This window comes from Boleophthalmus pectinirostris, unplaced genomic scaffold, assembly GCF_026225935.1.
Source record: "Boleophthalmus pectinirostris isolate CB_2022bp ecotype Guang Dong unplaced genomic scaffold, ASM2622593v1 HiC_scaffold_1, whole genome shotgun sequence".
NCBI classification, from domain to species: domain Eukaryota; kingdom Metazoa; phylum Chordata; class Actinopteri; order Gobiiformes; family Gobiidae; genus Boleophthalmus; species Boleophthalmus pectinirostris.
Window position 1 is genome coordinate 19,655,534 of NW_026570970.1, and position 24,236 is coordinate 19,679,769.

Consider the following 24,236-nt stretch of genomic DNA (forward strand, 5'->3'; position numbering starts at 1 on the left):
CCTCTCGCCCTCTGTTCTCAGTTTGGCGCCAAGCTCATCCTTTTCTTTAGTGATGCTTTTAATCCGTTCTTGTAAATCTGCCTGGGACCTTGCAGCCTGTTGCCTCTCCTCTCTAAGCTTTTCATTGGGCATCATTGCCAAATTGCTCTGCTCATTTCTCTTACTGAGTGTTTCTTCAGCCTGTCTGAGCCTCTCCTTCATAGTATTCCTATCCTCTACTAGAGCTACAGTAAGTGACCGGAGATGGGCCAGGTCTTGTTTAAGGGCGGCTTCACTTTGCTGTAGTTGACCCTCACAAACCTCTGACTCTCTCAGCCTCAGTCTGAGTTTGTCCAGTTCACTGTTTAGAGTTTTGCACAGCTCTTTCTCCCTCTCCAGACTGCCTTTTAGGGCACCACACTCCTGTCTGCTCTTTGCCAAAGTGCCCTCGATCCTGTCCAATTCATTAATTCTTTTGTTCAGTTTATCCACATCATCCCGGAGATTACCACTGTTGATTTTCTCCTTTGTCAGTCTCTGCTCCAGCTCACGGCACTGTTCTCCCATACGTATCAACTCCTCATCCTTTCCTTCCATTTCGACTACTCGCCTCCTCAGCACCTCCACCTCTGACATCAAGCCTGGGCCTCCTGACCTATGACCTTTGCTGTTTAGCTCCCAAAATCCATCCGTCTTTCTCAAAAGTGGTCTTTTCTCCTCCAGTCCAGCCTGTTTTGCTGTCATAGTGCACTGTTGGCTTCGATTAACTTGTTGCTTCTCCTGTATGAGGTAAAATGTTCCGCTCCTCAGATTTTCTGTGATGTTGGTTAACTTTCTGACCCGATCTTTTTGTTCCCCCAGCTCCTCGGTCAATAATTGATGCTCCCTTGCAACCAGCAGAGCAAACGCCTTCAGCCTGTGCAGTTCTTCTTTCAGCACGGACACCTCTTTCTCATTCCTTTCCTGCTTTATCTGCTGGTATTCTCTCTCTTTCGCAATCAGTAGCTTGAGTCTGTAGAGAAAAACAAGGACATTATAAATCTCATGTCTTACTAGCCCCACTTTAAACCCAAATAATGTCCTAAGCTGTTTATTTCCAGAAAAAACAACCGATTAAATGAATCATATTAATCACAGCTGCATTCTGCAACTGGGAATAGTTTCGTCATGATGTACTAGCTGACCTACCTGTGCAACATAATACATGTGCACCCGTGTTAGGCCTAATTTCTCTCCAGGCAGCGTCATTTTCAGTGGGATGTTTTGACTAGCACGGCATATGGTCCCTTAGCGGGGTGTGTTTGTTAATTAAGAAGTTCCTCTACCCTTGAGTACCCTCGACGCCGCATCCAATCTCCCTCCTTCTGAGCACCTTGAATGGCACATCATTTCCAGCTCCAAGAGGCAGGAATTCCCCCCTGCTCCAGAAGTAATTACAGACTGCGGCTGGATTTACCAAGCACTGTCACTCTGTACCTTTCCCTAGACACATTCCAGGATACTGTACAAATACACAAATGAACACAACGTGCCACATGCAAGACTAATGGGAGCACTTTAACACATCATTCTCACTCCATCCAGAATTTTAGCTGTATGCACTTTGGTCACTGAAGATAGGTATTTGGTAACACATATTTAGTAAAATCTGCTAAACTTATAGTAAAGGTACTTTCATTTGTTTGGTCAAAAAAAATGAACACTTTTTCACATTTCTCCTTCGTTGCTGCCACAGAAATTCACCTGTCTTTTTTAGTGTGCACTGATTTTGGAATTTGCAACACAAGTAGCTAACACTACATTGTAAGTTCCAATCACACTAAAAATGTAGAGATGTGTTTTAGCATAAAAAGTTATTTTTAAGAACATGATTGAGCGTGAAACATGTGTCATACAGCAATTGTGTGCTACTTTTTAGCTCAGTTTGTGGAAAAAGATAGTCTACATTTTGAATGAAAAGTTGCATATTTGCATAGCATTGATATTGATATTCTACAGCTCTTCCAAAGCATCCTTACCTCTGCTGTTGTTCCTATACATCTTACACTCTCCAAAAAGCCCTGTCTCTGCTCTCTTCTCCTGGTGATGTGGACCTTCCATGTGGAAAACTCAACATTATGTGAAGTACTCTGCGCTCTGAGTCTCACTCGCAGTCGGTGGCGCCCATGACATCATCAGCACGTCCTTATAAGGAAGGAGCTGTACGGGCCAGAGAGCTCTGTGTGTGTTTGTGTTTTTTTACTGGAGTTCAGCCCATTCCAGATGAGGTCATTGTGCAGCCATGCCAAAGAGGCTGATGGGAAGGACAGAGCCTATATGTGTGTGTGTCCAAATCCCAAATGTCTAATTACATATTCTGGCATTGGATGTGAACATGATTAGCCCAAGTTGATTTGGTAATCAGATGTTTAAGTGTTGTGCATCATATACCTGCTACTTCAGAGGCCCTGTCATCTTGTTTTCTTCTGCCCCCTGTAGTGTGTGCACAGTGTTCTTTTTGATTTTAAGAGGACAGAAAATGTTTTGTGCACTACAGCGGCTGTGCCTGGGGCCTGATAACCTGACTGAGATGACATCATCACTTCAATTACATCCATATGTTTCTCTTGTTCTTTTCTCTTTCTTCCCAACCGCCACTTTATCTCCGTACTCTATCATTTACTTTGGTTGGAGGCCACAATTTATCTTTCTCCTATCGTCATGCACTTCTTTTGTCCCGCATGTCCTAAGAGCTTGGCAATGCGTAATAACATTCATTTAGTCTGACCATTTTGTTCCTGGTCACAACTTGAATCAAAGGCCAAATTAGCTTGTTTTGCATTTTGTTGTACCTCTGAGACTCTGTCCAAAAACTGGCTCCCCCATTTCCATATTACCTCTGTTCTGGACTAATTCCATCTAACCACAATTAAATAGGAACCACATTGATATTTTTTCTAAATTACAATCACAAAAGTTGCTGAAGAGTTTTGCCTTTTTATGGAAACTTTTACTGGTAGAAAACCACCCCAACACTTAATTTGCTTTTAGCCTAATTGGAGAAAAGATCCAAATATCTTGTAACTATTCCAGTGCTCCTCCAAATTCTGCTTTGTAAATTAGCTTAGCAAGATATTAGTGGGCTCTCCCGTTTAGGAACGTCAGATCAATCCTTCTAGGTTTTCACATAATTTACAAAGGAACAATCCAAAAGCAGAGTTCATGAGGGCTGATTTCTCTGGCATCTGCTTTTCTTGTTCTCAATTACAAGCCTGATCCGACCCTTAGAGGCTTTTCCAAGAACACTCTCCAACTTTGCAGATATGTAATGTGGGCCGTATGTGAGGAGAGAAGTCCTGTTGTCATCCAGGGGTATAATTTGAAGATGTGTGCATTCCTGATCCAACAATTGCAGTAGGATTTTCTCTCACACAAATGACATATTATCTGCTCTTATGGCTGCATTACGGAGACAAAGTAGTTTGGCTGTTCATTTCCTTTTTTTTCTTTTTTTTTTTTAATTAAAAGCATCAATTACCAAGTATTGGTTTTAGTCATAATTATATGTTTATGGTTTTAGTCACTGAAAGTAAACTTATTATCATGGTATGATCATGTGGTTTGTGGGGATTGGTGGACACTGACATTCAGTTACCCAAGGGCTAAAAAAAATAAAATAAAATACTATACTAGTACTATTATTACAATAATCATAGTTGTCTTTGTTTCACCTTAAACTTATACTGTGTTTGGCCATCCTGAAAAATGACCAAACTCATCCATACTATAGTTAGCACAGTTTGAGTGGAAACGGGGCTATTGCACAGAAGTGAAGCACTGCCAGACCTCTGGGATAATTTATGCATTTTTCCTCCTGACACGTTATTGGCTAAGCAGACAGATGGTGGAAGTGTTGGAGTTTGAGAGGAAGACAAGACAGCTGTGTGGGTTTCCTCTATCATGAAGTCAAGTTTACTTTGTTCAGACAATCCAAGAGGCATAAATGTTTCTTTTTGGATTTTGATCAAGCTTAAGATAAGCGTTTGTTGAGGCCACATCAGTTGTACTCAAATAATGAGTCAGACCTGCTGGTTTTAAAGTGATTTCTTGGTCAAGTGACGCCTTAACAGCAGATGAGTTTATGCCTTTTTTGTGTTAAACATGTGTGCCTAGAACTGAAGTGCTCTCGGCCCAGTGTCAGTCCATAGGAAATGTACTCCTGATAGCTGAGGTCTGTGCAGCCAGAATTCTGCATTGTGATGTGCTCATGTAATCGCTGTCTAACACGCAACAGGGATCTTTGTATGGCAAGTGATTATATAGCATGACTGGAATTTGAGAGTATAGATAGATCTGGACTTGAACAGGTCATCTGCTCTGCACATGGCACCTTGGGATGCTGCCTCTACAGGAACTAGAAAGGCCCAGCCAATTCCAGGTTGTCTCCAGAAGTTTTAAATTAACTAGCTGATTTGGAGGAGGAGTTGATTTGAAAGTGGAAATCAAGCAGACGCAACTGAAACAAACATGAAAGGATGGGTTTGCTGTTTACTCCGTGGATCAATGTAAGAAGTATTTTTATGCCAAATGCAACAAAGCGTTTGGAAATATGTCAAAAGTATAAAGGAAACTGATCCCCCCAAATGAGAGGAACTGTTATTCTTGTCCAAAAAAAGATCTAACACCTGCCACCAAATCCATCAAAGTATTTTAGAAGGTTTAAACTAGGATTTTAAACACAGAAGGAATCTATAGAGGACAAGTCATGGAAAACCTTTGTGATTAAGTAGTCAGGAATGCTTGAGCCACACAGGGTTTCCACCACACCAGACTCACAGGCTGCCACCATGTTAATCATTATAACCCAGATCAACCTCTGTTGTACAATACTTGCATGTTTTAACTCGGCTAACTAAAACTGGAAAGCCATTTTAAAATTGAATTTGGATGAGCGGGCATCGCAATGTCTGACTACTTTGAAGCTGAATTGTTTCTCTGGGTCCACTATACGAATGATTACAGAGCACACTGGTCTGGTTGGCACAATGAAGCGAAGTTATGGGATCCAAATAGCATCGGAAAACTTGTGACCACCTCCATGTTAGACCTTGCTATGGAGACACTAGCCACATCTAAATGCTTTCTCTTTTGGATAGGAATTCCTCGGACCAGCCCGCAACCCCATTAACTTAATTTAGATGAGGGATCCACACTGCGCACTGCGGTATTGTTGAATTGGACAGTAGGGTGCAATTTGGGGCTATAGTCATCATTGTATGTGAGTGCATGTTTATTATGTTTGGAGAGGGGGAGAGAACAGGGCCAAGCTGGAAACAGGCCCTTTCCACGTCCAGGGTGTAATGGACTGTATCTGAGTGCAGTAACTCTTAAGTACAGTGTTGAGGTCAGATCCAGTGTCTATGGGAGAACTCATTGGCCAACACTACATTTGCTCTCTCACTCAGTCATGAAGACCATTACATAGCACTGCATGTGGACTACATATCACATGAATAGCAAAAGACTATATATGGCTTGCTTCAGTCTGTAGAAATCAAATGTGCTCTCAAATCAGGCTATACATGTGTACAGTTGGTGAACCCACAATTAGAGTTGGCACAATTATTAAATCACAAAGACTGCAATTATTGACTAGAATTGATTTTTAAAAAATCAGTTTTGTTCTGTCTTGTTTAGACCTCTGCTAACATTTTCTGAAAAGCTGTAGCATTATTGTATTAGTTCATATTTCAGTCTTTCAAATGTTAATGGCCTTGAAGTTGTTTACAATGTGCACTCTAAAGCCTGCTTTTTAAACATAAATGTCTCTAAACACAGTACTTGTCAGATATATCACCTATCACCAGTGCCTACAGTATGCATACCCACCTCTGTCTGTCCTGCTCCAGTACATGCACAACTGTGTCGCTCTTGTGGAGTAGGACCCGGTGCTTCCTCTCCTGATCCTCCAGTCTTTGTATGGTGCTGTAGTGAGAGCAGGACACTCTCAGCACCTGCTCCATCACCTTCAGAGAACACTGCTTCTGGGCCTGGACCAGGGCACCTATCTGCGGCAGAGCACACAAAAATCACCAAGTTATAAAAAAATCCAAGCTGTTCATTCCTGTTTGAAGATGGAAAAACATGATAACTTGAAGTATTTAGATGTAGATACTAGTAGATTTCAAAACTAGTTTTGATAGTAGATACTGATTTGAGCAAGAATTGATACTGACAATATCATATTTATGAGACAAATTTGGAGATTTTCTGGGTAGTTTTAGTAAAGTCTTGATTTACTGTACATCAGAAGTAGTACTATAGAGAAACTATAGACTAACTATTATCTAAAAGGGCATTGTATCAAGAAAACACTAGTTGAAATGAAGTATAATCTTTTCCATGACCAAAGCAAATGTCTACTTCACACTGGATCAGTGAATGACAGTAATGCGTTCCCCTCTTTAAGTTGATCATCTCCTCATATGCTGCTCAGTTAGCATTAGCCACAGTGGTACCGGAGCTGTCGAGTTCCACACATCTTGCAGGATGTCCCGTTGAGCTCGCAAAGAGTCTCTGTGCAGGGCCCTGAACGCCTCATCTGCTCTGCTCTCTCCATAGTGGGCCCCCAGCTGCTCCCTGTCTGTCCGCTCTGATTTCAACACAGCGATTACCTCATCCCGGGCCTAGTGGTTCAGACATTCACATTATTATTATAGGGTTGTTCAATTGTTTGGGTTATTGATGCTGTTATTTTGGCTAAAAAAAAAAGTAAAACCTGTAGTTCTCCTTCCAGGATGCTGAGCAGAAACAGCAAGTCATCCCGAGATAGTTGGTCACGCGAAGGTTGGCTGTGTCGTCTTCTAGCTTTCATTTTATCATAAAGTTGTGTTTCTTTGACTCCTACAAAAACAGTACAGAGGTTAGGTACTGCAATGAGCCAAGAATTTGTTTTTTTGTCTTGAATCTCTGTAATGCAGTGATTTGTCTTTAAATATTTAGAAGACATAAATCTGTTAGCATGCACCTGTCATTTTCCGTCACAACTGGTTACATTTTTTTACACAAATTAAAGTATAAAGCAAGCACTCTTTTACTCATTGTTGCACAGCTGAAAGTGATTTTGATTCAAATATGATTAATTGTTCGGCCCTAGTTGATGGCTGCTAGCAGTTTGCATATTGAATGCACAAAACAGCTGAAATGATGTGGTTTATTAGCATGTTTTGTATAATATACAAATCCATCAACACAAACATTTTTGAGCTCTTCTGTCATAACTGTTTCTGAAGGACATTGTCTGACTTTTCCATTTGCACAGTCACAAACAGTTTTCCCCTAAAATGTTTGCCAGACAGAAGGACCATTTTTGGCCAAAAGAGAAGTATTTTTTGAATCTTTTGTTTGTGTGAATGAGGAGCCGGTGTGCTCTAAGTTGTTCCAGCTCAGGGGAGAAACAAGAAGGTTCAGATTAGTGCAGAAATGATGTCATCTCTTTGTTTTGCAACCGCCATCCTCCGGTCCAAACTTTCACAGTTACAGGGATCTCCTTTTATTACCTTTCCCAGTCGAGTTTCCATTTGTACTACATGAATGCATACTATTCAGAGCAGATTTGTAGCATACTAGAAGTGATGTTTGTAAGACATTGTGTTTTTCTCCACTTCACTGGCCTCCCTCTGCTGCCTTTGTTTTTGCGCAGACATCTGCTCTCCAAGACGTGAGAATAACCTTGAGTCTGAAAACAAGCTAAACAGCCATCTGTAAGCACCAAACACTGTGTAGCAGACAAAATGGCCCCTTTAGTATCCTCAATAACATAGCCTCTTCCCTCCTCATACTCTCTGGGCATCACTCAGAATGAGGAATGAGGCTGTCCTGGCCCGCGGTCCTCCTCTTGTTAGCGGCGACAGGCACGGATGATGGAGGCACTGAACAATCACTGGGGAGGCTTTAATAGCTCCCTCTTTAACTGGCCGCTCATGATTCAAATGAACACTCCAACCACATTCAACAGCACTCCTATATAACAGATGTGTATTGCAACCAATACTTCTGAGAAGCATGAGGAAAGTCCAGTTTGGAAGGACTTTATAGATGCAAAAAAAATCTTTAGTGTAAATTATTTATCTTTAGAACTGTACCACCCAAAACTGTAAAATGCAAAATCCAGATTCCGTTTGCTTCTCTGTGATTCATGGCTTGACAAAAAGCATGTGTGCAAGTTGGTGTTGAACGTTTTTGTTTTAGAGTTATGTTAACATTTGTCAAGCTAAATGAGGACTACATGAGCTAAAGTACATTGTAAAATACAACTTCTTACTGCAGGTTATATATTATCTATAATTAATACATAAATATACACATATATACACATATACATACATATTGAGTTAAATCACCAGTCGAATTTGTAACCGTGACTAAAACCTAATGGTTACAAATGAAAGTAGCCATAATTCCTAAAATGCACCAAATCAAAGGCCAAGGCCAGATTCAAAGTTCAGCCATTCTGTCTGTTTCTGGGTAAATGGTATTATTCCATTGATTTATATGTATAATATATTATAATATATCAGCTGAACTGATATTTTGAAGCCAAAATCCAATCCAGAAAATTACCAGTGTCACATACCAGTATCAGATCGGTGCATCCCTAGTAATTCCCTTGTTGCTCAGTGCTTTATACAAGAATGATACAACACTGACTTTAGGTAGGGCTGTCCAATTAATCAAATTCTAGACTGAATCATTTCTAATCTTCATGTGTCATAATTTGTCATATTGCTCAGTCCTATCTTTAGGTACTAGTAGGCTATAGCCCATAGCCAGTGTTGGGAAGGTTACTTTAAAAATGTATTCCCCTACAGATTACAGATTACATATCCCAAAATGTAGTTTGTAAATTACTTAAAGTGAGTAACGTAATCTGAATACTTTGGATTACTTGATATTGTCCTGGTTTTAGTCCTGTTTTTTTGTCTTAGGTTTAGTTCTGGTTTAGTTCTGGTTTAGTCCTGATTTAGTCCTGGTTTAGTCCTGGTTTAGTCCTGGTTTTAGTCCTGGTTTAGTCCTGGTTTAGTTCTGGTTTAATCCTGGTTTAGTTCTGGTTGTAGTCCTGGTTTTAGATCTGGATTTAGTCCTGCTTTAGTCCTGATTTTAGTCCTGGTTTTAGTCCTGATTTTAATCCTGGTTTAGTCCTGGTTTAGTTCTGGTTTAATCCTGGTTTAGTTCTGGTTGTAGTCCTGGTTTTAGATCTGGATTTAGTCCTGCTTTAGTCCTGATTTTAGTCCTGGTTTTAGTCCTGATTTTAATCCTGGTTTAGTCCTGATTTAGTCCTGGTTTAGTCCTGTTTTTTTTTTTTGTCTTGGTTTAGTCCTGGTTTAGTTTTGATTTAGTCCTGGTTTTAGTCTTGATTTTAATCATCCTGGTTTAGTCCTGATTTAGTCCTGGTTTAATCCTGGTTTTAGTCCTGGTTTAGTCCTGGTTTAGTCCTGGTTTAGTTCTGGTTTTAGTCCTGGTTTTAGATCTGGATTTAGTCCTGATTTTAGTCCTGATTTTAGGACTGGTTTTAGTCCTGATTTTAATCCTGGTTTAGTCCTGATTTAGTCCTGGTTTAGTCCTGTTTTTTTTTTTTTTGTCTTGGTTTAGTTCTGGTTTAGTCCTGGTTTAGTTCTGGTTGTAGTCCTGGTTTTAGATCTGGATTTAGTCCTGATTTTAGTCCTGATTTTAGGACTGGTTTTAGTCCTGATTTTAATCCTGGTTTAGTCCTGGTTTTAGTCCTGGTTTAGTTCTGGTTTAGTCCTGGTTTAGTCCTGTTTTTTTTTGTCTTGGTTTAGTCCTGGTTTTAGATCTGGATTTAGTCCTGGTTTAGTCCTGTTTTTTTGTCTTGGTTTAGTCCTGGTTTAGTTCTGGTTTAGTCCTGGTTTTAGTCCTGATTTTAATCCTGGTTTAGTCCTGATTTAGTCCTGGTTTTAGTCCTGGTTTAGTTCCTGGTTTAGTCCTGGTTTAGTTCTGGTTTTAGTCCTGGTTTTAGTCCTGATTTTAATCCTGGTTTAGTCCTGATTTAGTCCTGGTTTTAGTCCTGGTTTTAGTCCAGTTTTTTTGTCTTGGTTTAGTCATGGTTTAGTTCTGGTTTAGTCCTGGTTTAGTCCTGGTTTTAGACCTGGGTTTAGTCCTGATTTTAATCCTGGTTTAGTCCTGATTTAGTCCTGGTTTTAAGTCTTGGTTTAGTCCTGGTTTAGTCCTGGTTTAGTTCTGGTTTAGTCCTGGTTTTAGATCTGGTTGTAGTCCTGGTTTTAGTCCTGATTTAGTCCTGGTTTTAGTCCTGGTTTAGTTCTGGTTTAGTCCTGGTTTAGTCATGGTTTTAGATCTGGTTGTAGTCCTGGATTTAGTCCTGATTTAGTCCTGATTTTAGTCCTGGTTTTAGTCCTGATTTAGTCCTGGTTTAGTCCTGTTTTTTGTCTTGGTTTAGTTCTGGTTTAGTCCTGGTTTAATCCTGGTTTTAGTCCTGGTTTTAATCCTAGTTTAGTCCTGATTTAGTCCTGGTTTTAGTCCTGGTTTAGTCCTGGTTTAGTTCTGGTTTAGTTCTGGTTTAGTCCTGGTTTTAGTCCTGGTTTTAGTCCTGGTTTTAGTCCTGATTTTAATCCTGGTTTAGTCCTGATTTAGTCCTGGTTTTAGTGTTGGTTTAGTCCTGGTTTAGTTCTGGTTTAGTCCTGGTTTAGTCCTGGTTTTAGTCCTGGTTTTAGTCCAGTTTTTTTGTCTTGGTTTAGTCATGGTTTAGTTTCTGGTTTAGTCCTGGTTTTAGACCTGGGTTTAGTCCTGATTTTAATCCTGGTTTAGTCCTGATTTAGTCCTGGTTTTAGTCCTGGTTTAGTCCTGGTTTAGTTCTGGTTTTAGATCTGGTTTTAGATCTGGTTGTAGTCCTGGTTTTAGTCCTGGTTTAGTCCTGGTTTTAGTTTCTGGTTTTAGTTCTGGTTTTAGTCCTGGTTTAGTCATGGTTTTAGATCTGGATTTAGTCCTGATTTAGTCCTGATTTTAGTCCTGGTTTTAGTCCTGATTTAGTCCTGGTTTAGTCCTGTTTTTTGTCTTGGTTTAGTTCTGGTTGTAGTCCTGGTTTTAGAGCTGGATTTAGTCCTGATTTAGTCCTGATTTTAGTCCTGGTTTTAGTCCTGGTTTAGTTCTGTTTTAGTCCTGGTATAGTCCTAGTTTTAGTCCTGGTTTTTTGTCCTGATTTTAATCCTGGTTTAGTCCTGATTTAGTCCTGGTTTTAGTTCTAGTTTAGCCCAAAATGTGAAAACAGGAAAATCCCGCTGTGTAATCCATTAATTTTAACAAAGTAACTGTAATCCAATTACCACTCACTGAAACAGTAACTGTAACTGAATACAGTTACTCATCATTTGTACTCTGATTACGTAACTCGGGCACATGTAATCCGTTACTCCCCAACACTGCCCATAGCATGTTTTTCTTGAGCCCCACTGTATGCAAACACTTAATGAGGTCAATCGGAGGGGGCCACATGTCAGTGTTTACGTGCCATTGGCCTCTAATTGACTTGGGTCTGCTCTCTATATCTCACTGTACCACATGACTCAGTCCAGTGTCTAGACTAGTGCTGACCCTCGCAGTACCAGACATGAGAAATCCTTCTTCTCTGGCTCTGATCCAGCCTTGGTAATGTCTGCCAGGCTGCCCCACGGAGACGCTTTACACACACACACACACACACACACATACGACATATACACATACACCCATATACGCGTACACACATATACATACACACATACATTGGGCTCTGTGTCATTGTTTATTTATTAAAACACTGTCCAGGACCATGTCACTCTGGCCCAGCTCTTGCTCTGCCAAAGGCCACTGTCTGTCCTGAATAAATCATCGCTTTGAGAAATAATGCCTCCATTTGCACTCGCTGCCATCTCAAATCTGCTCTCCACACGCACCCAGGTGTGATGTTGGCCAGCCCACATTTCTGACATTCCTGTGATTAAATGTAAGCATACATCTCATTACATCGACTCTTCCTGTGTTAACTGATGGTGGTGTTTCTCCTCTTATGAACTGTTTAAATGAAAAGGTGGTGACAGTCTGAGGTATTGAATCGTATTCTGCTATGGATTAAATGTTAAATGTTCATGTTTTGTTGCATTGGTCAAGGTGTTTTGGGGGAAAAAAATGGGTGTTTGCGAGTTTGGTGGTAATTTTTCATTTGCTCTGCAACAAGATACCACATACAATCTTTATATTACCTTTGAAGGATTAAATCAATCAAATCACCTTGTCAATAACAGACATCCACCACTGTGACACAGGAGTTGGGCCTATGGTGACTGCTATTTGTGTGCTTTGTAGTGATTCATAGCTTCCGTCAAGTCAGGACTTTAAGATCAAGATTCTGCCATTTCTAACAGTCAATGTCAATGATATACTTCGGTGTTTTTAATTCAAGTTGTCTATGGCCAAACCTCTGTTTCAGTAAAGGGATGTAGTTTGGAGTAGGGATGCACTGATTCGATATTTGCTGTATCTGATATTGGCTTCCAAATATCAGTTCAGTTGATATTCTGTTTGCACATATTCTGTACATTGATGTAAAAAAGCCCAGAAATCTCCGAATGTTTGAACTTTTATTTGTATCAAAGGTCTTCAACACGGGGTCACAACCCCTCTAGGCTCTAGGTACTGCAGGGGTGTTGCAAAAGCTTTGGTTGATTAGACTTTTTTTAATATATTTTTTTCATTTTTGAAGGATGAGGATGAACTGGTTTTCAGTGGGTTCTGGCTGTGCGCTTCTTCATCACGTCTGTCTCTCTCTCTCATCATTCCCTCGTTTCTCGCTATCTGTCAAACTACAAACACGTCAGTGCAGATTTTATCATTTTTTTTTAGGCTACATGTGAAGAGTTCCATTACAGTTTTATTTTTATGCACAGCACAGCCTAAGCTCCGCACATACTACCGCGCATCGGGAAGGGGGGAGGCAGCTTCATTCCCCAGGCGCATTAACCAGTCTCCGCAGGAGGGGGAGTGACCAGGAGAGGAGGGGGAGTGACCAGGAGAGGAGGGGGAGTGACCAGGAGAGGAGGGGGAGTGAAACAGGAGAGGAGGGGAGTGAACAGGAGAGGAGGGGGAGTGACAACAGGAGAGAGGGGGAGTGAACAGGACCAGGAGGGGGGAGTGACCAGGAGAGGACGGGGGAGTGACCAGGAGAGGACGGGGGAGTCGTGTCTTTCTTCTCGCTCCTCAGATCAGAATGACCGGAAAAGTTCCATGGCCCAAATCAAACTCTGCGGGTGCACGCTGTGGCTCCTCTTTCGTTTAATCCGATCATTAAAAAAAGTCACACTTGGAGCCTTTTTCTGTGATGTCATTGATCTGGCCTTCTCAGAGTCACCGCGAGCGCACACAATGTGCAGTTTAAACTTCAGGCCTGAATTATCTTTGGTCAGAGGCTTATTTCTGTTATGGAACGAGTTGAGGCTTAAACTGGAAATGGAGCTAGTTTCAACTCAGGATTTTAGGATAAGCCTGGACTTGTTAAGTGACTTCGATGGAACACCCCCATTATTGAATGTACAATAACAGAGTAAATATGTTTATACAAAACACTAGGCCAAATTTAATATAAAACACAATTTATCTATACCTATATATCTATATCTATATACACATATATATACACATATACATATATATATCTATATCTATCTATATATATATCTATATATATAGATATCTATATATCTATATATATATATATATATATGTGTATATATGTGTGTGTGTGTGTATATATATATATATATATATATATATATATATATATATATACATACACACACACACACACACACACACACACACACACACACACACACACACACACACACACACACACACACACACACACACACACAAAACATACATACCAAATGTTAAATGCTGAAAAATGTTGAAGACCCCTGATTTATACAAAGTTGTTCCATAATTAGTTACTTAACGGATAAATAACAGCTACATTAAACAAATGTGTTGTCTTACTTCATTTTGTATAAAGGAAATAAATGCTGTTTTCAGTCTTTGTATTGGTATCTGTTGATATCTGGTATTAACAAATACCTAAAGCTATAATATCACAAATAGTAATAGTTAAATTTGTGCATCCTAGTTTGGACTGGATTTCCAGCAGTTATTTTGTGATGATTTAAAAGTCTGTTTGTCTTCTGGAATTAATTATAACAGCTTTTTATTTGGTTTACATAAGACAAAATAAAATTCAAATGGAAATTAAGATTGATCAGTATGAGGGAAAAAAGTTTTTTCTTTTTGGAATAAGGATGGCAGAGGCACTCTGATTTGTGGTGTATTTATTAATTGTCACAAGGTTTTTCTTTTATTTGTCATATTGCCTAGCCTTATGGATTGGGATCACCTCTTAAATGTTTCAAACTGAATGGAGGTTAGTCTGAATTGCAACATAAAAGGTGATCTTAAGATTTCTGAATAATCATGTTTAGAATTGTTACTGTTGTGTTCCTTTCTAGCAACTTAAAATTCCATCCCCTTTACCAAACCTTGCCACAAATAGTGAAGAAATCCAGTGCTACCCAAGACCGCTGTTGAGATCTTTCTGTGGAAAAGCAGCTCATAGCATCAGCACCAAGTCACTTTTGCCTTGACGTCATCGACCTTCATTGTTTTACAGCGCTCTCCCTCTGTGCCAGGAAGAAGGTGTTAAATATTTGGGTCCCGTTTGCTTTTTATGGGCATTGATAGGTGTGAAGTGCAGATGTGGCTGTGCTCCTTCCTCACAATGTTTAATATCCGCTGTAATGGAGGTTTGCGCGCCCTGTATAAACCTGTAAAGGACGTTTTATGGCAGGCATGGCTTCAGATACTTTATGATCTGCACATTTTTGCATGGCCGCTATTTTAATTTCCCGCACCTCTTTTGATCTGTGAATGAGAATCATGCTCTAGTGCTATCTGTCAACATTACGCCATCACCATATATCTGCCAGGCGCCGCTATGCCAAGTCTTGATTATCTCATAGAACTCAAATAGAAAAGTTGGTACGAGCCAAAGGTTTGAGCAATGAGGTAATGTATGGTTTTATAACAAAAATTACTTTCAGGTCATTTATTTAACAATTGGTAGGAAAAAAGAGTGGAACAAATGACATTGGTGTGATCACTGCATCTGAAACTGGTTGGCATTTTAAATTTAATTGCATTGCATGGATTGACTTGTATAATCTGTAATTAGGAGAAAGAGAAAGGGATCACTCATGTGGGATTTGTTACGATCAATGTTGTTTGCATAAGTATGTTTAGCTTTTGCATTGGAATTTCCTTATGTGTGATATTTACACCTTTTTTGAACATTTTGACAGGACTGGATTTGATTGACATGTTTATGTTCTATGTTTTTGTGTAGTCTTGTTTATGTGTTGAGTGTGGAGAGAGTGGTGGGGTGTGGGAGGGTTTTTGTTTTGTTATTGTTTTTTCTTTTTTTTTTTTTTTTTTTGGTTGCTTAATTTCAAAATTGAAAAAAGAAAAATGCCTTACACAAATAGAGTTTATGTATTTGCTATTCTTTCAGTTTTCTACAGCATATTTTTTATTACATTTTTAAAAAATCTTTATGTAACTGAAAATAAAAACAGTGACTTGTGGGTCATTCACATTATTTTTAGTGACATTTACATACCTGGATTATCTTGTTCATTGGTTAGTACAGATCACACTTTTGTTAATATTTTGTTGTGCTTTGATCTCCATTAACAGAGCGTGATATGGTACAGTGTGTGGTGCAATGCAAGCTGTATTTAAAGAGCCTATATCAGATACGCTATTTTCTAACCTATGTTATAATGTTTGTTCATCAACAAACAAAGTTTAACACACAAACCCTGCATATTTAGGCTGAGTTGTTCTCCACAAAACACTCCACTGTGTTTTTAAACTCCATATATCTTCATTAGAAGGTATAACAGGGCATTTTGAGCTTTGGAGAAGTAGAAAGACTAATAATAAATGATTACACAAACATGTGTGAATCAAACAAAGCACATCTCCAGGTATGTTTTTAATTAGGTAACAATGTTCTAACATGCCGTAAAAGCTTACAAGAGTAAATGTTGCGTAATATTGAAATAAAACTAAAAGCACAAAGGAAGCAGATAGTGCAAACTTCTGTGCTCCTATGTGAGACAAAATTCCTATGGAGGTAACATCATAGATATTTAAATAAACCCAGGCCTTAGTTTATTAGTGCGGATAAACGCTGTGTTGCTTCACTGCCCATTCATCAAAACAAATGGCTTACATGCATCGCCTCCACCATGATCTGTGTTTAAAGGTATGCTGCTCAAGTCACTGTGTCCTGACCTCAGCAGTAGAGCTTTACAGTCAGTGCGCCCCCTCCTGGACAGTCACATATACAACAGATTTTCCGGTTGGCCAAAAATATAAAACTTATTACAATTTTGTGTTTTACTGCTAGTTAAAACGACAAGCATGGGTGATGAATACTGAATAGAAAAGCAACCAAAATTTGTAATCATGGCACTCTCCTCACAGTAATTCCACAAAAGCCAGCTTGTTAGATTTGTGCATACAGCCCTAAGTCCCCATTGATTTAACAATAACACGTGCTCAATTGTGGCTTTAGGGAGGAAGCAGCAGGCATCCAAAACCAATAACGGCAACAGGCATCCACCTTTTTTGATATCAAGCATTTGTTACACGCCTTCAGATGAATTATTGATCGCTGAAACTACTCACAAATTGATTTTATGAGAAAGATCATATTGTTTTTTATTAGAGCACAAATGCTGAAGTGTGACTGTGCAATAGAGGTTGGACTATTTTTTCTAATCTATTCTGACACCTGTAAATCACCTGTATTGCTTTTTATTTGAAGGCATAATTTATCTTCCAAAAATCATCTAAATGGCTCAGAATAATTTTTTCTGATGATTTGTCAGAGAGGGTTAGATATTCTTACTGAGATGGAATTTATTTTATTCTTATGCAGTAAATAATAGTAATTGTTTAATTACTTTGATCATAATTCTTTGATCTGAATCCAAGGCACAGTCTTCAATCATGTGTGCAAGATATTGAGCACGTAGCTACCAAAAAAAAGAAAAAAAAGAAAAAGAAATCACAATACTTCCTGGTAATTTTTTACTAATACAAGAGGACCTAGGCCTGTCATGATAATTACTATATTGACTTATTTAATACTAAAAGTGGGAACAATATATTTTTGGAGCCAGTATTTATTGTGTGCACATTCTTTGCACTACTGGGAAATTTTTGGCTGCACAATAAGCTTTAAATCGTAAAAGGTTGAATTAATAAGCTTTTTATGACTCATTACAGATGCAAATTAAGGACTAAAATGTTTCATTCTGTTATTGATTGTTTTGATTGATTTTCTAACAATATTGTACATTTAGAAGAGTTTTGTGGTTCAGATCTGCTCCTGGGTTATTGTGTCAGTGACAAAAATTTGTTTCAATGTTATAGTGTATAGTCCATATTTACTTCAGCAATATATCAATCTAGATAATACCTATGTTGGCCTATATGTTTTTTTTCATGGTCGATACTGAGTCCAAAGAAAGTGATGGCCAATAACTTCTGCCAATATTTTTTTCGCATATCTGTAGGGCCAGTGTTTATTATTTCTGCCAAATTATGCCATTTAAATTCACTATAAACTTCCCTCAAACTTTTTAAGAAAGCAGAATAGTCACCGTTTGTGTAATTATCTCTTGCTTTATAAGGCTTTGTGTGTGCTCTTTAGGCAGCAGGTCATCCAAAACAAAATATGTGACTGTACTCAAGATTTAAGGCAGATTAGTTGATATGCTAAAGTGCAAATATCTGTTCATCTCTAATCTTATCCATAGTAACCTGTGGGACACGTGCTACCAAGTGAACCCAAATGCGAGAACAATTCATCTGAAAATAAAACTATTAACTATTTCTTCAACCACTTCATCCTCATTACAGCGAGTCAGCACCATCGACTGTCCATTAAAACCAGTCACCTCTATTGATCCCCCATTACAGATGACCCGACTGGAGTGTTTTCTTCCTATGAGACCTCTCTGCTGTAGCCACGGACATTGATTCCTAGTCATATGAGCCGTAAACAGAGCATCCTGATGTATCTTTTTGTCTTTCTATCTGCTTTTACTGTGGCTATGACATTATTGAGGTCAAAGTTCAGGTGACACTAAAAAGTCCAACCATCTCATATTTATGTGTTTTACATGGCTTGCTTTCCATTCCTATTCATGTCATTTTGTCCTAGCAGGTCAATGTAACGTTTAAATATTTGAAATGTGGTAATGGGGTTTCTAAAGCCGCTGTTTGCAGCAGCTCTTGACAGTGATAAAATTAGAAGTTTTTAAAGCCTATTAGACTGTGCTCTAGCTGTATCTAGCTGCACTGTCAGCACTCATCCCAGACCTTAGTAGTGACCCCTTTAGGCCCTTTTACAGCTAATTGAACACAGAAATGCAATGTTAGGTGAGAGCTTTTGCTTTGTCAGCGCAGCCACTTATAGTCTGTTGTGTACAAATTGCTTTACCTCAGTAACAAACTTCCACAGGATGCCAAATATTAAAAGCTCTTATAATTATTTATTTTGGTCCATATTAATAAATTGTAAGACTTGTAGAAAACCTTATTATATGTGCTCAAGAGTTATGTTTTTTTACTGGTATTCAGCAACATTAATAAAAATAAATAAATAAATGGCTGTAGATGCATAAACAACAAATGTTTTGAAGTTCCATATTTTGTCTAATAGTTTTACATACTTTAAATTCAATTGAAAAAAATAAATAAAAATAATAAAAATATAGACTGTATAAAATATACAGTGATATAGATTGTAATTGTAATGATGTATAAAATGTAAGTTGCTTACTAAAATGACTTACTTTAATTAAAATTGGAGGACCTGCTATCTGTTCCACTTCATCCAGTCTGTGTAGATCTCATTCTCCTGTGACCATGTTGCCTCCTCTTGGTGAAAGTGTCCAGTATTAGTCTTGACTGCTACAGTCTGTTGTGCCAAATGCAGCGTGCTGACCAAAGCGGAAGGCAAAGGACCTCAAACATCAATATTAGGGCTGGGCTCTGGGCTGAAGTGGCAGCTTTTACACAAGAGCAGGATCAGACGGGTGTTGTGAGATGCACATCAGCATGAGGCATGTTTGTTTTATTGAAAAACAATGGCTCATAGTTAGGGATGTTACAATTAATGACACCATGACCAAACAATATGTTAATCCTCACTGTGTATGTGACACCTTTTTGAAATTAAGCTTTCTGAATAAAACATAAAAGGATAATGTGTCAGATTAAAAATGCACTTTATCATGATTATATTCTGACCTAAATGATCCTTATTATCTATTAATCAAAAAGTGTTTGTAACAATGATCGGAGTGTCCAAACAAAACATCACGTTCGTAAAGTGTTGCAGCAGCAGAAGATGAAAAAAAAAAAGTTGTTAAATCTAGGTAAGAGAAAAGTGCCAAAGTACATCTGTCGGGATCGCCATGGACAGTGCTGCCCTGTGATTGGTCAGTTTCCACACCACTAGTGGGACCAATCACATGCAAATGATTCCACCAGAGTTGTTCAAAACAGACTCTTAAGAGATTGTTTACTCCAAAAAACTGAAAAAAATGCATCTTGCTGGCAAGGCTGTTCAAGAAGCAAATGTTGTTTTTCAGGTGATTCTGGATCAGAAGCAAATGAAGAAATTGAGCAGCCCATAGACAAAAACCCTACAACAGCAACAAAAAAAGTAGAGAAAAGGAAAAGGGTGATGGAAAAAGATACAAAGCCAAAAAAGAAGAAAAAGAGTGAGCAGGTTTGTAAAGCAATTGATATCTATATCTATACACACACACATATGTATGTATGTATATATATATATATATATATATACACACACACACACACACCGATCTATCAGTCGGTAGGTAGATAGAATTAAATATTAAATAATAATATTAAAAAGTATTTATTACACAACCCTTTTTTATTGATTTGACAGAAGGCACCCACATTGTCTGAAAAGAATGATCCTGACAGTGAAAAGTCAACCAAACCCAAAAAGAAGAGGAAGGTGAGTTTGAAATCTTAGAGCTGCCATCTGCTGTTTGAAAAAGGAATAACAATTACAGTTGTGCAAGTACCAAGTACTTTTGGGTTTTGTTTCTTGTTTTGTTTTTTCAATGTGGATATCAATACCTATGTAAGTTTTATTCAAAGTTTTTTTTTTGTTGTTGTTTGTTTTTGTTTTTTTTAACAGAAGAAGAAGAAAACTATAACCGATGTATTGGCTGCAGCTGAGCCCAAACCTGGCTGCCCTGCTGATCTGCAGAATGTGGTGACAAAGTATTTCACAGACAAATTATCTGTCATTGAGCAGGAGGAGTTACAGCTAAAGGGTGAGACTAAAATAGCACAAGGCAAACATTTTGTTGTAAATGTATCAAAGAAAAAAGAAAACATCTTTGAGCACACTCTTCCTCCAGCTAAATCCTACTAATATATTACAGACTCCAGCTTTCTGACCTGTAACGACCTGACCCACAGCCTTTCATCTTATCTCAAACAAAGTAAATTTAGCAAATTTTTACTTATATTGTTATACATGTACATGTATAATGCACTGTATTCACTTATGCTGTTGTTGAAGTCTGCCCCAAATGGGCAAAAATTCAGAAACAACACACACAGAAGGGTTCTGCAGTGATACTAATTGTCTGCAGCTCGGCTCTAAGAACCATTGAGCTCATCAAGTAAGACACTTTAGATGAGAATAAAACAATTCTATTTTGCTAATGAGCTAATTAATAATTTGTTTCCAGGCAACTGACAACATTCAAGGGAGAAGCTAAAGTACTCAAGCTTTTTGCAAAGCACATTAAGGTAAAATTTTGTTTGACATTGGTATCATTGTATAATCTCCTGACTATTCATATCATTTTCTTTCCTACATACCTTACATAATATATTATGGTGTGTGTTTTGTTAGATTGAGGAACAAGTAAAGCTGCTGCAGAAAGGAGTCACACACATTGGAGTGGGGACACCGGGAAGAATATCTGCTCTTATTGAGAAAGGTATTTTAATCTGTGTTATTTTAATTAATTTAATTCAAATTTATGTTTATATTTCAGATAATTTTTTTTTTTTTTTATTTTTTTATAGAAGGGTTGAATTTGCAAGCCTTGCGTTATGTAGTTCTTGACTGGAACTGGAGGGATCAGAAGCTTAGGAGGATGGTGGACATCCCTGAGGTAAGTGAAAATTCAGTGTGTTTTTATTTTTATTTGCTATTTTAATCAAACAATCAAACAAGTTTTTTTTTTTCCAGATCAAACTGGACTTCATGAATTTACTAGAGAAGATTATTAGAAATTGTAAAGACTTCAAAATAGGACTGTTTTAAGTGTTTTAGTTTTTTATCTTTTGCCAAACAAATTATAAACTTTTTTTTTATAATAATACGCATGCTCTGGGAAAAAATAAACTGGCTGCAAGAGAAAGCTATGTCTCTGTTCACTCTGAAATTGGGAAGTGGCTCTTGCTGACAGCGTGAGATCATAAGTTTACTCGCCCACGACTAGGAAGTATCAGTTAGCAAAACATCCGTCTATAAGCTATTGTTATATGCAGAAGAAGAGCTCCAAATCGGCATGTTTGCATCTGCTGAAGAAACTATAAAAACATTTGATCAAACAAAACAAAAAAAAATTAAGAGAGAAGTTTTTTTTCTGAACTGTCAAGGTCATAAAAAGCACAGAGAAACTGCAAAAGAGTAAGTAATTGAGCACGGCATTGTAGTTAATAAGTAACAGGCCTCATCGGTCCCACCCTGCAAGGCCTGCTGGGAAAGTCTCTTGGCAGGCAGCGTTGTCCGTGTGTGTGCTTAGAGATATTGCAAAACCAAAAACAGGAAGAGCACTCAAGACCGTTTTTTGTTGCTTCAGTTCAGTCTTCTTGCTCATCTGCTGCACCTCCAGAGAGTGCTGTAAAATGGGTAAAGTGACCAAGTCTGGCCCACTGGCTCGGAGGCCGGACAACTCTGCTTTCAAACAGCAGAGACTTCCAGCCTGGTCCCCAATGCTAACAGCTAACACAGTGCTGCCTTTCTTTTACATCATGGCTATAGTATGCATGTTATTGGGAGTGTGGCTTCTTCTGACTGTACAGAGTACTCAGGAAATGAAGGTAAGACTTTTGTTTACTGCCAGAAATAAGCAAATGTAAAGTTGAAAGGTTTATGTCACTGTGATTAACAGATAAGGAAGGAAGATAAAACACCTCATATGCAAAGGACAGATGTATTCATACAAACTTAAATACTTTTTTCTCTCTTTTCAGATGGACTACACAGAGGCGGGAACATGTGATTTATGCTTTGAAAAACGTAAAAATGTGAGCCACGCAGCAGAGCCCTGCAGTTGTACGGTGGTTTTCTCACTTGGAAATGCTTTCAAGGTAATAGCGTATTGATGTGGAGTTTCATTGAAGGTATAATTCATTTATTTTGAATGATCTTGCTGCTCTGTTGTCCAGGGTAATGTTTTCTTCTACTATGGCCTTAAAAACTTCCATCAGAACCTGAGGCGGTACATGGACTCCAGAGATGATGGACAGATGGTTGGCAGAAAGACTAATCTACTCGTAAGCCTACTCTTAACACAATTTCATCTCCAAATAGTGAGGGTGTCTGGATCACATTCTTAACTCCTGATTAGTGTTGTATTGACCAGTTCATTGTGCTATTTTAATACTGAATTTTGAGCTCAGCTGTATATTTTTGTTTACCATTTTTATTATTGTTTACTTTTTATACATTCCATAGAACCCCAGCTCTTACTGTAAACCATTTGACAAAGATGCAAGTGGAAAACCTATTGCACCTTGTGGAGCTGTGGCCAATAGCATGTTCAATGGTAAACTCCAGTTATAGCCAGCTAGTTTGTGTTTTTATTCTTCTGACTGATGTTTCTTTTTAGACACTTTCACTTTGTTGTACCACAATTCAAGTGGTGTAACACACAAGGTTCCTCTTCTGCGACAAGGCATCACATGGTACACAGACAAAAATGTGAAGTTCAGGAATCCAAAGTTGGGCAACGAGACTCTGCCAGAGGTTTTTTCAGGTATTTAGCAGCACTACATCTATAAACATCTTCCGCGCCTTCTGTATCATAGCTCTAACCTCAGCATTCTTCTACCAAATACAGTACACTGATGGTCTTATCTGACACCTGAAGCATCATACTGTCAATTATAGTCCCTCCTGAAGAAAAGCACAAAATCTTCAGTAGTGGTGCCCCCAGTGGTTCGTCAGTGCCACTTTCTAAGCACTGATATTGTGTGCCTTGTTTGTTTTCAGACACAGTGAAGCCTCTGTACTGGCAGAAGCCTGTGTATGACCTTGACCCATTGTATCCAACCAATAATGGCTTTATAAATGATGACTTCATTGTCTGGATGAGAGAGGCAGCATTTCCAAACTTTAAGAAGCTGTATGGTGTCCTAAACAGAGAGAATTCACCATTTGATGCAGGTCTACCAGCAGGAAATTACAGCATTAATATAAACTATAGTATCCTTTAACCCAAATGAGCTCCCTGAAGAGTTCTGTTCTATTGTGTGTGATGCTGAACAGATTCTTTGCAGACTATTTAAAGCCAGGTTTTCAACCTTGACCCTTGCCTCTCTAGACTTCCCTGTGCAGTATTTTCGAGGACGAAAGGAAGTGGTGTTGACTACACTGACCTGGTTTGGAGGTCAGAACCACTTCCTGCCCATTGCTTACCTAGTGACCAGCAGCCTCATACTTCTTCTGGCTATTATACTGACTGTGGTCTGGTGGAAGTTTGGGAAGGATGGAAAAAACATGGAGGAGTGAAGAGCTGCAGTTTGTGACAAAAGATGCACAGATTTTGAATTGAGGCAATGTTTTACATTAGTTTACCCTGTGGACAAATTGCACTGATTATGTGAATGTAACTATAGTAAAAACTGTAACTATCATACACCAAATATTCTTGATTCTGTTTTTGTTTAAATTATTTAACTTATTTCTGAAATCCAGTCAAAGTTGTATTGAAATGTGTATTAAATAATGGAGAAAAAAATGATATAAATGTTTATCTAAATATATAAGTGCTTTGTGTTTTGTTTAAAGGGCCAAA

The 24,236-nt window shown here is 38.5% G+C and overlaps 3 protein-coding genes across 4 annotated transcripts in view; 2 read left to right on the top strand and 1 right to left on the bottom strand.

Annotated features, from left to right (window-relative positions):
• Positions 1 to 2,087, bottom strand: part of LOC110170541 (filamin A-interacting protein 1-like) — a 3,837-nt gene extending 1,750 nt beyond the window's left edge. Inside the window, exons 1-2 of the mRNA XM_055148219.1 lie at positions 1,998 to 2,087; positions 1 to 991 (exon numbers count right to left, since the gene is read on the bottom strand). The exon at positions 1 to 991 is cut by the window's left edge and continues 1,750 nt beyond it. Coding sequence (XP_055004194.1) covers positions 1 to 723 — 723 coding nt within the window. The 5' untranslated portion in view covers positions 724 to 991; positions 1,998 to 2,087. The remainder of the gene's footprint in view (positions 992 to 1,997) is intronic.
• cmss1 (cms1 ribosomal small subunit homolog) overlaps positions 1 to 21,572 on the top strand; it is a 24,236-nt gene extending 2,664 nt beyond the window's left edge. The window contains exons 2-10 of the mRNA XM_055148241.1: positions 19,746 to 19,885; positions 20,072 to 20,143; positions 20,330 to 20,468; positions 20,580 to 20,639; positions 20,720 to 20,822; positions 20,892 to 20,952; positions 21,059 to 21,146; positions 21,235 to 21,323; positions 21,401 to 21,572. Coding sequence (XP_055004216.1) covers positions 19,746 to 19,885; positions 20,072 to 20,143; positions 20,330 to 20,468; positions 20,580 to 20,639; positions 20,720 to 20,822; positions 20,892 to 20,952; positions 21,059 to 21,146; positions 21,235 to 21,323; positions 21,401 to 21,475 — 827 coding nt within the window. The 3' untranslated portion in view covers positions 21,476 to 21,572. The remainder of the gene's footprint in view (positions 1 to 19,745; positions 19,886 to 20,071; positions 20,144 to 20,329; positions 20,469 to 20,579; positions 20,640 to 20,719; positions 20,823 to 20,891; positions 20,953 to 21,058; positions 21,147 to 21,234; positions 21,324 to 21,400) is intronic.
• On the top strand, positions 21,543 to 24,207 carry tmem30c (transmembrane protein 30C). Of its 2 annotated transcripts, XM_055148231.1 has the most exons (8): positions 21,543 to 21,844; positions 22,017 to 22,257; positions 22,411 to 22,527; positions 22,606 to 22,713; positions 22,895 to 22,985; positions 23,049 to 23,195; positions 23,432 to 23,644; positions 23,763 to 24,207. In XM_055148231.1, exons 1-8 carry the CDS (start codon positions 21,723 to 21,725, stop codon positions 23,948 to 23,950), a joined length of 1,227 nt encoding a protein of 408 aa, XP_055004206.1. In that variant the 5' UTR covers positions 21,543 to 21,722; the 3' UTR covers positions 23,951 to 24,207. The 2 variants fall into 2 exon arrangements, with proteins under 2 accessions (XP_055004206.1, XP_020791892.2); XM_020936233.2 differs by having other exon boundaries at positions 21,728 to 22,257.
• The last annotated feature ends 29 nt before the right edge of the window (positions 24,208 to 24,236 follow it).